Source organism: Pempheris klunzingeri, chromosome 10 (genome assembly GCF_042242105.1).
Source record: "Pempheris klunzingeri isolate RE-2024b chromosome 10, fPemKlu1.hap1, whole genome shotgun sequence".
NCBI classification, from domain to species: domain Eukaryota; kingdom Metazoa; phylum Chordata; class Actinopteri; order Acropomatiformes; family Pempheridae; genus Pempheris; species Pempheris klunzingeri.
This window is the reverse complement of record NC_092021.1, coordinates 6,853,861-6,868,277: the sequence shown is the minus strand read 5'-3', so window position 1 is coordinate 6,868,277 and position 14,417 is coordinate 6,853,861. Positions and strand designations below refer to the sequence as shown.

The 14,417-nt window shown below is 40.6% G+C and overlaps 1 protein-coding gene across 1 annotated transcript in view; it reads left to right on the top strand.

The window, feature by feature from the left end:
- col6a3 (collagen, type VI, alpha 3) overlaps positions 1–14,417 on the top strand; it is a 91,944-nt gene that overhangs the window by 11,249 nt on the left and 66,278 nt on the right. Inside the window, exons 3-5 of the mRNA XM_070837620.1 lie at positions 1,791–2,384; positions 3,779–4,399; positions 4,508–5,098. Coding sequence (XP_070693721.1) covers positions 1,791–2,384; positions 3,779–4,399; positions 4,508–5,098 — 1,806 coding nt within the window. The remainder of the gene's footprint in view (positions 1–1,790; positions 2,385–3,778; positions 4,400–4,507; positions 5,099–14,417) is intronic.

The window sequence follows — 14,417 nt, the reverse complement described above, 5'->3', positions numbered from 1 at the left end:
AGATGTTGCTGGTTATCAGTGCTGGGCCATCCACTGATGATACTGGTGCCGGTGACCGAGCCCTAAAGAGGGCCGGCGTTATCACATTCGGCGTGGTGATTGGTGACACTGCTACTGCAGATCTGGAAGCTGTTGCTACAGATAAAAGCTTTATCCTGTCAGCTGCTGATTTCAGATCAGTGGCAAGCATGGGTGACCAGCTGCTCCCATACATTAACGGGGTGGTCCAGCGCACCATTATAGTTCATAATGAGTTCACAGAAGGTATGTAACTTCTTTGTAAATGTTGGCGGGGCACTGTGGTTGTGGAGAGGGACTTAAAAAAATGAAAAGCACCGGAGTGCTCATAATGAATATGATATAGTCTGCAAGATATACTATGAGTATGTTCAACTTGAAATTGCTTCATTTGATTATGAGTATGTTAAACCTAAGATTGCTTCATTCTCTATCTTAATATGGTCTTTTAACAGAGTTGGCAATAACATTTAAAGTGAGTAATACTAAGTCTTATTAGTTTCTGTTCTTGGAATTTGACTCAGCTACAAATTTATAGATTCACAATGTTCCCGTAATCAATTGTAAAGGCAAACAGCCTAAAGAGGCTTTGCTACTTATGCCCCTTATGACCTAATTTACTAACAGCATACTTTCAGCAGTGGTGGCTCATCATCTCAGCTAGTGTAATATACAATGAAAAACAGTATCACGCATATGTATTAAATAATACATAAGGGAACATCTCTGAACTACTTTATATGGCCATTTTTACAGCATTAATTGGAGCTGTAATAAGTTATTTTCAAAGCCTGTATGGCAAAAGCTTCCAAACAGTGACAAGCTCATACTTGCATTACACATGTACCCGTGACTTGTACCCGTCACTTATTTTTTTTAACGACTCTTAAAGTATATCTGGGTCTGTTTGGCTTATTTAACTCTTTTAAACAGCCATTTGTTAATTCCATCTCTGCACCATTTTCACGCTCGAAGGTGGAGTACAACTCACCGATGTGAGCGTAGGTGTTGTTGACATGCTGCCCACAGTTTTTTTTAATGGGGGGTGTGTGAATGATTTATCGTACAAACTCTAGACTCCAGTCAATGATCTGAGCTGCAGAGGATAGCAGAATGTTCTGTACCCATTTCATATCATATATGCTCCAAAATATTCCTTGTTACACCTTAAAGTATGTTATAGTTACAAGTTGTTGCATTCAAGTAAATAATTTTGTGTGAATGCAAAACAGTTTACTTTGAGAAAGGTCCAACAATTATTCCAGTATCGAGAACAGACACACTGTAAGTCGATGGCCTACCTATATTAGACTTTTTAAATTACTATCTTATGACCTATATGAATGACCAAGAAATAAAAAAATCAACTATCACCAATGGAAATTGAAAGCCAGCATAGTTATTCTTGAATCATTATTGGTTTTGAGCATCATATTTCATATCATAGGTTTAAATTATACATTCTAGGGTACCATATGTCTTGTTGATATGTAGCAGTTAAAACATTAGATAAGAAATACTCTAGTATTTTGATTGTAAATTGTTATTCATAGAATATGTCTTTAGCATAAAACATTTAGAGGGTGTCCCTGTTTTTAATTCCAATAATAGTGAACACATATCACAAATAATCTAGAATCGATATAAAATGTTAATCTAATTACAGCAGATCCTTGCTTGGTTTTGTTAGCCTTTAATGCTTACTTACTTACTTACTTTAATGCTCTTAAAATCACCCTTAATTCTGATATTGTTTTTTCTTTTCTTTTTAGTCTTGGTAGTCGGAAAAAGAGACATCATTTTCCTAGTTGACAGCACAATGGGTTCACATGTCATCAACTCCGTGCGTGAATTCATCAAGAAGTTTGTCGACAACATGCCAATTGGTCCAGACAGCGTTCAAGTGGGTGTGGCCATGTTCAGCAATATCCCTCGACTAGAGATAGATCTCAACTCCCATGGATCCAAAGAGGCACTAGCTGGTGCTTTGGGCGCTATTAAACCAAGACCTGGACAGACAATCAACATCGGAGCAGCCTTGGACTTTGTGCGGACTAATATGCTACGACCTGAGAAGGGCAGTCGTATTCAACAGGGGGTACCCCAGCTTTTACTGTTGTTGACCAGTAAAAAGTCCAGTGACAGTGTGGAAGAACCTGCTAAGGCACTGCAGCGAATGGGTGTGCTGACTCTAGCTGCAGGCTCCAGAGCTTCTGATGAGGAGGAGCTGAAGCAGATCGGCTTTACTGACAGCGTTGTGTTCACTGTGAAGGACTTCCGTGCACTGAATCGCATCTCAAAGCCAATTCTTAATGCGCTCACAACTCTTGCTGGGGTGATGGTGACCGAAGTCCCCACAGAGCCAGGTAATGCTTTGTCGTCATTTATGTCACATTCAATATTTCGAGAGTAGTTCAATGAATGAATTGAGCGATCTTTGATCAAATGGGAGTGGCAAATTTCAGGAAAACATTGAATTGGTGCATGCTGTCGAACAGGTGCGCTGCATTAAGAAATTAAGCCATCACATGCTTTGTGATGCTTTGTGATGCTGGTGCAGATCTCAACTCAGCTTAATATAGGCACCCCTGCTGCTTTGCTGGATTGGCTGTATTCGCATCATTGAGGGGGCTACGGCTGAGGGAGCTAAAGTCTGTCTGAATTCGGCCTCAACTCAATGCTATGGTCGTGGTGTTCCCCCTCAACCAAAACAGTGTCTTGTACTAAATTGATACTATGCTGAAACTCAGCATGTGGCAACTAGAGAGAGGTTTAAAAAGTCTCTCTATATTCAGTTGGAAGCATATTTCTGCCCAATCAATGAATCTCTGCAGTTTGTAGTTTAACTTCACTCTTAATTCACTGTTAATATCATCTGAATATTTTCTGCTGCTTTACATCAAAAGCATTCAAACAGCATGATACTGGAAGACTTTTATAGTGAAACAGTTTGAGAAAATATAATGTATTCGTCATCAAGATTTGTGGAACGTTGCTATTTGCGATACTTTTCAATGACAATGGACGTACCCAATAAGATAAGACACACACAAACACACACATAGTCCAAGTTCACATGGTGAACTTGTTTGAAATAAAGCAGCAATGCTCCATTAGAGCAGTCTAAAAAACTTATTTTAGGAGCTAAAAGTTTATTTCTGTTTGTTGTTTAAATGTTCAACAATGACAATTACAGCAGTGCTATTACTGCACACATGGAAAAACTTACAATTACAAACAGTTGAAGGGCAGTTGCTGAAGGGCTGTAAGAGGTCTCATGTTCAACAGGCCCTGGATGTGACATCACAAGCAGAGCTGAATCGAGACAGAGCGTTTTATTACACACATTTACTGAGTTGGAGAAGGAGGACAAGAGAGAGGATGGTCTTTTCTCATAGGGTCTTTAGGCAACATATCTATGTAGAAAATACATTAAAAAGTGTATTGTGCATAATATGTCCCCTTTAAAATAGATTATATTAATCTATCAGCATTAAGGACATTAAATTATAAAATGTATTGCCCATTGCCTTCAGCATCTCAAACATTCTTGCTGTTCAGACTCTTTTTGGTGATGCAAAATGTGTAGCTCCTTCAGCTTGTACTGGGTGGTACTTGTCTGCAAGTGCCCAAAGCAAAGAATTCCCTTCATTGTACTTTTAGATAATAGCTTCAATGGGCATCATTTCATGTGGTAATAATATTGCTACATCTAATGCTCAGAGAATAATTTTTTTGTTGTTTTTCTGCTTTTCCTTAGTGGTGGAGATAACTACAGTGCAAACTCAAAAAGTGATCCGAGACATTGTCTTCCTTGTGGATGGCTCAAATTACGTTGGGAGCAGCAACTTACCCTATGTGAGAGATTTCATTATCAACGTGGTCAACCAGCTGGATGTACGTCCTGACAGAGTCCAGATTGGTCTCCTGCAGTATGCTGAGCGACCAAAGATTGAATTTTATCTGAACAGCTACCAAAGCAGGCAAGATGTCGTGAATACAATCTCCCAACTCAGGCTCACTGGAGGCTCAGTTCTGAATACAGGAGCTGCCATGAATTATGCCCTTGCCAGTATGTTTCAGCCATCATCTGGGTCACGCAGGAAGCAGGGAGTCCAGCAGGTGTTGGTTCTGATCACAGGTGGTCCAGCCCAGGATGAAGTTAAAACTGTAGCCGATAAATTGGCTCTGGCTGGTATTTTGACCTTCACAGTCAGTTCTGGGCAAGCGGATGATGCCCTATTGAAGTCAGTAGCCTTTGTTCCAGATTTGGCTTACCATGACACAAGTTTCTCTAATTTACCAGCGATGGCTGAAGTAATCATGCCAAAGTTAACAACAGTGGTTGGCGATACAGATGTGACATCATTCCCTGAATCAGGTGAGTTTCTCTGTGATTTCTCGGTTACTATTAATAACGTAAATGTTACTTGCATAAAAATTTACCTGGTTACTATTCATTTTGGGTTTGTTTTCTGTTTGCCCTCAGATGTTGTTGGAGCTGAAAGGGATGTTGCCTTCCTCATTGATGGTACGGACAATGTTCGATCAGATTTTGCCTACATCCGGGATTTTATCATCAAAGTAATTGAACCACTTGACATTGGGACAGACAAGGTACGAATTTCAGTGGTTCAACACAGCGAGAGGCCAACCCCAAGTTTCTACCTTAACTCTTATCAAACCAAAGATGAAGTGATAAGAGCTGTGAACAGAATGGCAGTGGCTGGTGGAAATAGTCTGAACACAGGATCTGCTCTAAGATTCATGAAGGACACCATCTTGTCTGAAAGGCATGGTAGTCGGTCTGCACAAAATGTCCCTCAGTTTCTGATTGTGTTGACTGGAAGCAGGTCCAGGGATAATGTTAAGGATCCTGCTGGTGCTCTGAAGACAGAGGGAGTCGTACCGTTTGGTGTTGGTGTCAAGGATGCAGACCCAAAGCAGATTGAGGCCATTTCGCACAACCCTTCCTTTGCATTCAATGTGAAGGAATTCAGTGAGCTCAACACCGTGCCCCAAAAGCTCAATAACTATGTGAGCCTTCCAAGAGAACAGCTGGCTGTAGTTCTACAGCAAGGTAAGCAAAATCTCTTTTGCTTTTTGTGGGTTAAACTTGCTGTAAGAAACACTTCTACTGATGTTTTTTGTGCTTTATCAGAATAACAAAATCTCATTTGTTGTGTCTAGCCCTGAGCAATGGTGTCAAAAAAGATATTGTGTTCCTACTGGATGGCTCTGATAACACAAGAAATGGATTCCCAGAGATAAAACTCTTTGTTAAAAGCATAGTGGAGATCCTCTCGATTGGTGAGAGCCAAGACAGAGTGTCAGTGGTTCAGTTTGCTGACAACCCTGAGGTCAGCTTTGATCTGAATGCCCACAAGACAAAGAATGACGCTATAAATGCTATAGACAATTTAAGGCATAAGGGTGGGAGGCGCCTTAATATCGGGAGAGCTCTCCAATTCGTGAGGCACAGTGTCTTCACTTCCTCCACGGGTAGTAGAAGACTTGAAGGAGTGCCCCAGATTTTAATTGTTCTAAGTACTAAGCCATCCACTGATAATGTGATGAGCCCAGCTTTTGCTCTTAAAGAGCATGACATTGTGTCAGTGGGGGTTGGAGTGGGAGATGCCAATCTTGTAGAATTGGAAATGATTGCCTTCAAACCTGGCTTCACATACAAGGTCACTGATTTCTCCAAGTTATCCTCAATCCAATCACAACTTGTTGCTACACTGAGTATAAACAAAGACACTGAGGAAACCATGACTGGAATCTCTGATTTAGTAGGTAAGAAATCCACTTATGAATACATGCTAGTATTACAATCTCTTCAAAGTAATTACTCTCTACAATACTACTTCTTTCATGAATATTTCACATTTATTAATAGAATCTAATGATTATGAGATGATACATGATAATGAACTGTTGGCTTTCTGTTGCATGACATTTATGATTACCCTTGCTAGAAAATCTGTTCTGTTTTAAAAATCAACTGTTGTGTATTTCTTTGAATTTCAAGAATGTCACCCTCTTGTTTTACATCTTTCCAACTGTCTACTTCAATATTGAAGATGAGTCGACAGATTCTTTCATACATCTTTTTGATAAAAAGATGGTTCTTCAGAAGTTCTGCTTGAAATACCCCTTTCAAGGCAATAGCTCATCTGTCTTTCTGTGCTCAGTTTATTCCTCTGAGCTTATAACTTGCCCATGCTGATAATTATGCATGAGCATAGAAAAGTCGTGTTCGTGAATTCTCTTTTTATCTATCCATGTATCACGTTGTTGACACAGGGAGCAATAGGAGAGATATAGTGTTTCTCCTTGATGGGTCGGATGACTCCAGAAACGGACTACCAGCTATTCGAGAGTTCATCAGAAGAATGGCAGAAGAGCTGGACATTGATGAAGATAAGGTTCGAGTGGCTGTTGTACAGTATAGCAATGATGCCAAAGTTTACTTCAACCTAAAAACTCACAGATCCAAAAAAGCTATCATTTATGCTGTAAGAAGTCTTCGCCATAAAGGAGGAAGACCTCGGAACACTGGAGCTGCACTGCAGTTTGTGCGAGACCATGTTTTCACGGCTTCATCTGGGAGTAGACTTCAGGAGGGAGTCCCTCAGATTCTGTTTTTACTGACTGGTGGCAAATCCAACGATGATGTTTCAGGAGCTTCATCAGACCTTAAACAAATCGGAGTTCTGTCTTTCGCCATTGGTATGAAAAACAGTGAACAGGAGGAGCTTCATAAAATTGCCTTCTCCTCCAGATTTCTTTTCAACCTTCCTGTCTTTGGTGAACTTTTGTCCATTCAGCCAGAAATTGCTGCATTTGTCCAGGCGGAAATACAAATTGACCCTCCTACTGTTGTAGGTAAGAAGTGTCACTAGTTGGTAGTTGAGAATCAAGCTGACTCTCCCCTTATATTTTGTTACATTTGTGCTTTCTTAGTTTGAATTGCAATGAAACTGCATCATCTTCTGAAGAATATCGGTCGATCAGTTTCATGTTTCTCAAACTGTCTCCACTGGCTAGTGGCAACTTCGTGGTTATGCTGTCACTTGTATGGCTCTCAGCCTTTTTCGTCTTGTATACTGGAGAGCCTTTTCTTGATCGTGCCACATCAGCATCAGTCCTTTCCTTGTGCTCTGAAGCTCTTCCTTGAGCCAATGATAATCACATCATTGACTGAAAATCTAGAGCTAAAGAATATTGAATTTTTTTTTTCCAGCTGTCTCTGTCTTTCATCTGTGGAAAGCGAATATGCTGCTTTTCTTGTTATTTCCAAAATTCTCAAAAAATTCTTCATCTAGCAATTTTCTGAAATGTTCTGGCATCTAACACCTTGTTTATTGCAGTAATTTGTTTGCTTTAACAACCTTCAAATGTGTATTGACTGTACCACAACCTATCATAGCTTATGTACTATATGTCTGATTCTTACAAGGTTTTCCTATTCTTTTCTAGTTGAATTAGAATCCCCTCAAAGAGACATAGTGTTTCTATTGGATGGGTCAGATGACACACGGAGTGGTTTCCCAGCAATAAAACGTTTTCTTGAAAGAGTGGTAGATTCACTCAGTGTTGGTGAGAACAAAGACCGTGTTTCTGTGGTCCAGTATAGCAGAGATCCACAGACACATTTCAGTTTGAACACCTACACAGAAAAACAAGATGTTCTTGCTGCTGTCCAGCAGTTGAACCATAAGGGGGGCAGACCCCTCAACACTGGTGCAGCTCTTGACTATGTGAGGAATAATGCTTTTGCTGAGGCCTCTGGGAGTCGGCATCAAGAAGGTGTCCCTCAGATATTGATTCTGTTGAGTGGGGGAAGATCTCAAGATGATGTTGCAAGTGCTGCTGCGGCTCTCAAACAGGACAAAGTTGTTCCATTCTGTGTAGGTACAAGAAATGCAGACATTCTCGAGCACCAAATGATTGCACATAACCCTTCCTACGCTTTCACTGTGACCCGTTTTGATGACATTGAGAGCATCCATCAACAACTTGTGTCACTTGTGAAAAGGGTGCCTCGTCATCAGCCAAGACTGAAACCACAGAATGGTCTGGGTAAGACTATTGATCTATCTGTCTATCTATCTATTGTAGTCATAATCTGTTTTTCATTATTGGATAACTAAATGCGTATCTCTAACTAAGCATCATGCTTGTGTCTCTCAAAGTTTCTGCAGATCGAACTGAATCCATTCAGCATGATATTGTTTTTTTGCTGGATTCTTCGGATGAAATGCAAAATGACTTTGAAGCAATGCTTGGCTTTGTTGAGAGAATGATGGAGAAATTCAATGTGGGTGAAAACAAAGATCGCGTTTCAGTGGTGCAGTACAGCAGTGAACCCTCTGCTGAGTTTTTTCTGAACACATATAAAACACAGGAGAATGTTGCTGGCAATGTGCAAATTCTGGAACATAAAGGAGGCAGACCCCTCAATACTGGTGCAGCCCTTCAGTATGTCAAGGATAACGTTTTTACAGCCTCTTCTGGAAGTAGGCACCAACAGGGTATCCCTCAGATTTTGGTTCTCTTAACTGGTGGACGTTCCAGTGATGATGTCAGGGATGCCATAGAAAACTTGAAAGGATTTGGTGTGATGGTGTTCGTGGTGGGAACAAAGAATGCAGATACCTTTGAGATTCAATCTATTTCACAAGAAGCCAGTCGTGCTTTCTTTGCTGCAGACAACAGTGATCTGCCAGGCATTGAAGAACAAATATTTTCTGCCATCAAGAGGGGTGAAAGCCCTGTTGTCAAACCAGCATCATATGGTAAGACTGCAATGACTATAGTGACTTCATGTTGTACACCGCGTGCACAACTTCACATATTGTCAGAATGAGGTAAACCGTTCAGTCCAACTGTGGGTAATGATGGACAGTAACAGACTAGTACCCCTTTACAGCCCAATATGTTGGCTTTATACAGTCAAAAGAAAACAATTTTCACTAATCATAAGAATCAAGATAAATAAATCAAGTGTTGCATTTCAGTCACGATAACTGTCCTAGGCTTTCCTCCATGTGGTTTTGGCAGTTCTGTCCAATTCTGTGCGTTGTGCTGTTCCGGTTACGTCAACAAAAATCCACTAAAATAGCAGAGCAAGTTGTGCACACAGGTTAAAAAACATTTGCAGGAATAAAACTGCTTTGATGACAATTTCATTGTTTAAATGCCTGTATGATTACAGATTCCAACAGAAGAGATGTTGTTTTTTTGCTTGATGGCTCCGATGATTCTCAGCGAAGATTTCCTGATATTAAAGACTTTGTGGAGGGAATAGCGGCGGACCTAAACATTGATGCAAACAAAGATCGCATGGCTGTGGTCCAGTATAGCAATACAGCAGAGATTAATTTTAACTTCAGACATCACTCAACAAAGGATGATGTTCTTGATGCAGTGAGAGGTTTAAGTCACAAAGGAGGTTATCCTCACAACATTGGAGCAGCTCTCCAGTACTTGAAGGACCATGTATTTACTTCTGACTCAGGAAGTAGACTCCTTGAAGGTGTTCCACAGATACTCATACTACTGAGTGGAGGAAGATCTGGAGATGACATAAGAAACCCTCTTGGTATACTGAAAGAAATTGGTGTAATTTCAGTCGCCATTGGAACAACTGATGCTGACACCCTAGAGCTACAGACAATATCTCATGAACCCAATTATGCACTCTCTATTACTGATTATGAGGAGCTTCCTACTATAAAACAGGATGTGTTGTCATTGTTAAAAGAGGCATCCCACCAAGTAGAACAAACCACTCCCACAAAGGGTTTCGGTAAGATGGACTCTTTTTACCTTGAGATGATTTCTATTTAATAATAGAGGACTGCCACTGTAGTTGTTTACTTGGAAATCACATTGCCATTGTTTCTACATCTTTTGTTGCAGATTCTAAGAAAAATGATGTAGTATTTCTTATTGATGGATCAGGTGACTCAGGAAATGGCTTTCACGAGATACGAGATTTTATTAAAAAAATTGTTGAAAGTTTGAGTCTAGATGACAACAGAGACCAAGTGGCTGTTGTTCAATACAGTCGTGATGCCAGGGTCAATTTCTACTTGAATTCCTATTCATCCAAGAATGACGTGCTCAGTTCAATTGGGACAATGAGGCACAAGTTGGGAAGACCCCTCAACATTGGCAAAGCACTTGAGTTTGTTAAAGACAACGTCTTCGCCACTTCAGTTGGAGGCAGACATGCCGAATCAGTCCCTCAATATCTGTATGTGTTTAGCGGTGGGAGATCAGGTGATGATGTCAGAGGACCAGCACAGGCACTCAAAGAAAATGGAATAAGGACATTTAGTATTGGAACAAAGAATGCTGATACATTGGAAATGCAGACCATCTCTTTCACGCCAGCACATTATTTTCATGTTACAAACTTTAACAGTCTGCAAAGCATACATCCATCTGTGGAAGCCACATTAAGGGGTGCTCAAGAGACAACTGAATTTCCAACCGTTATTGGTAAGAAACATTGAAACAACTTTTTCTACTTCATTTTAACACATCTTTTATGTGGACACAAAAGTTCTGTAATTGTATTAAAATGTCTCTCTTTACAGCAAAGATGTTGGTTTTGTAAAATGTTTGTTTAATCTATTTCAGAAACTTCCACAATTGCAGAATTAGAGCTCCAAAGTGCCGATATTGTTTTTCTCCTTGATGGGTCTCATGACATGAAAGAAAATGAAAGACAAATTTGGGATTTTGTCACAGAGTTTGCCAAGCAAACTGAAATTGGGCCAAGCAATGTACAAATTGCTTTGATTCAGTACAGTACAGAGGCCACTACTGATTTTCTCCTGAACACATACTCACTTAAAGACGACATCATACGTCATTTGAGCAATGTCAAACTGAAAGGAGGGTTCACTGTGAACACTGGTGAAGCCCTTGACTACGTGAAGAACAATGTGTTCACTGCTTCATCTGGAAGCAGAGCTCAGCAGGGAGTTCCACAGATACTGATTGTCTTGAGCGGGAGAAAGTCTGACGATGATGTCTTAGGTCCAGTGGACAGACTGAGAAATGCTGGAATTGTCCTTTTCAGTGTTGGAATGAATAATGCTGATAGGTTAGAGATGGATCAATTAGTACAAAGTCCTGGAGCACAATATTTTATAAACAACATGTATGACTTTCCTCCTGTGAGAGAACAGTTGCTTTCAGTCATTGCATCTCACAAAGGCACTGCCAGCCCTAGTGTAGGTGAGTGAAAACAAGTATTAATTACGTCAGTTACATCAGTTATCAGATTTCTGTTGAATTGTTAACTAATAATTTACATGATTGTGGACTTCTCTAGGTTCAAGTGCCATTACGAATAGAGATATTGTCTTTCTCATTGATGGATCTGATGATGTCAGGAGTAGATTCTCTGCTATACGTGAATTTGTTGCAAAAATGGTTGACAGCTTTGACGTGGACCAAGGAAAAGATAAAGTTGCTGTTGTACAGTATAGCAACAATGCTGAACTCATTTTCAATCTGAATTCTTACAACACAAAAGATGACATTCTTCAGCATGTTGCAAGCCTAAAACAAAAAGGTGGAAATCCCCAGTATATCGGAGCAGCACTGCAGTTTGTGAAAGATGATGTATTTTCTTCAAGAGCTGGAGGTCGACATCATGAAGGTGCAAAGCAAATACTTGTCTTGTTGGCTGGTGGAAGATCTAAAGATTCTCCACGAGGCCCAGCAAGTATGCTCAAGGCTGCAGGAGTTGTCACATTTGCAATTGGATCAAGAATGTCAAATTCAGCTGAAATGCAAGTCATTTCCTCTGACACAAAGTATGCATACACAGTCCCTGACTTTGTAAATCTCCCTGGTATTCAACAAAGTTTGATGAGTCATCTTACTCAAGTGGGAGTTGAGGAAGAAACAAAACCAGGTAAGCATTTAGATTATTTGAATAATTATTAAAATAAATCACCTTTTTTGCTGTGAATGTATTTCTAGTGATTCGGATTAACATCATGAAAATTATATCTATTATCGTTAACAGAGAAAAGTGATGAAAAAGGAAGAGACATAGTTTTTCTTTTGGATGGATCCGATAATACCAGAAATGGATTTTCAGCCATTCAAAATTTCCTGTACCAAGTAGTGGAAAGACTTAACATTGGGGCAAAGACAGAGTTCCTGTGATTCAGTTCAGCAACTTGACACTAGCCAATTTCTTTTTGAATTAATTCATGAGGAAAACTGTCAGAGGGCTGTCACAAAAAGGTGTAATACCGATCAAAATGGGTGCAGCTCTAAAACATGTTAAAGAAAAAGTATTCACAGATGCTTCAGGGAGCAGATACACTGAGAATGTGCCACAAATTCTTGTTATTTTAAGTAAGGACCATCAAGTGACAGTGTGAATTTGCCTGTTGCTTCTCTAAAAGAAAGCGGTGTCACAATATTAACAACTGGAAGAAAGAACTCTGACCACAAGGAAATGGAGAGGATATCACATTCTCCAAGATATTCTTTAGCAGTTTCTGACTTGGCTGAACTTCCAAGTGTACAAGAGCAAGTTGTTTCTGCAATTAAAGAAGAAAAATTGAAAAATGAAATTTCAAAAACAGAAGTGATTCAAAGAGTGCATGCTCTGTTTTTTTCTAGTATAATATTTAAAACAAGACTTAGATAGAATGGGTGGAATAGGTATAGAATCTTACACCTATAATGGAAAGAGAGTGTGGATTACACTTTTCCTTGGGTAAGCGAGAGCAAACATTTCTTCTTGCCTGACAAATGTGCAGAAGTCATATGTGTGCCACTACAGTACACAACAGTCTATACATATCAAGCATAGAAAATCATGTAATATATCAGTCAAAGCTGCTGTGAAAAAATAAAGTAGAAAACAGGTTCAGACTGATGCTGACAGTACAGCAGTCAACCCATTCACAGCAAAAACACTGCTTTGGATGGTAAAGATAGAGCTAGATAGTTGTTTAGCTCCAGGTGTGCACAGAAACAGAGGTGGCGGTGTGCTTACCTGCTGTTTGAAGTTAAAGTAGTCAGTGGTAGTTAGTGACAAGAAATAGGCCGCCAATGGATGATTAGTCTAGCAAAGTACGTTTTGCAAAGGTTTTTATTTTCTTGCCTTCCTGTCCTTTCTCAGTTGACACTACCAGGCGAGATATCGTATTCCTTTTGGATGACTCTGATGGCACAAGGAATGGCTTCCCAGCCATGCGTGATCTCGCTGAGAGAGTGGTAGAGAAACTGAATGTGGGAGAAAACAAAGACCGCGTCTCTGTGGTCCAGTACAGCAGAGATGCAGAGGTCAGTTTCTATCTGAAAACACACACCGCAAAAGAGGACATTGTGGATTCGATCAGACGGCTGAGACACAGAGGGGGCAGATTCCTCAACACCGGGGCAGCCCTCCAGTATGTCAGGGACAATGTCTTTACAAACTCCTCCGGGAGCAGGCGCCTGCAAGGTGTTCCACAGATGCTAATCCTGCTAAATGGTGGAAGGTCTTCTGACAATGTTGATGCCCCAGCTGCCGCTCTCAAACAGCAGGGCATCTCTGTGATTGGCATTGGAACAAAGGGCTCTGACAGTAGAGAGCTGCAGAAAATATCGTATGACCCTACTTACGCCCTGTCAGTGACTGAGTTTACTGACCTCCCCGCTGTCCAAGAACAGCTCTCGGCTGTGATGAGCAGAGTGCTAGTGAGGGCCACGCCCATTACACCAACAGTAACTGGTAAGAGAGTGACTGAATTTAACCTTCCAAGATGATGGCAGCATGCAAATTCAAGTGTTTTACAGTGTTCTTTACTGAGTTGAGGTCAGCCAGTGGCATTTTGACTGAACAGCCGTGCCAGCGTTAGTAAATTGCAAATATTGAGGCTAACTTAGGTCATCCAACTTCTACACAGGAAACATTTGATACATCAACCTAAATATGTCTCAAATTTTATCTTCCATAGTGGAGAGACAGCCACCAGGAAAGGATGTTGTGTTTTTGTTGGATGGCTCTGACGGTACTAGAAGAGGATTCCCAGCTATGCGAGACTTTGTCCAAAGAATAGTAGAGACACTCAGCGTGGATGACAGTAAAGACCGTGTCTCAGTGGTTCAATACAGCAGAGACCCAGCTGTCCAGTTTTATCTGAACACATACACGACAAAAGGCGAGATCCTTGACACGGTCAGAGGTTTGAGTCACAAAGGTGGAAGCCCCCTCAGGACTGGGGCAGCTCTCCAGTACTTGAGGGATAATGTCTTCACAGCCTCTGCTGGAAGCAGGCGTCTGGATGGGGTTCCACAAGTGCTAATATTGCTAACTGGTGGAAGGTCTTTTGACACTGTTGATGCCCCGGCTTCTGCTCTCAAACAGC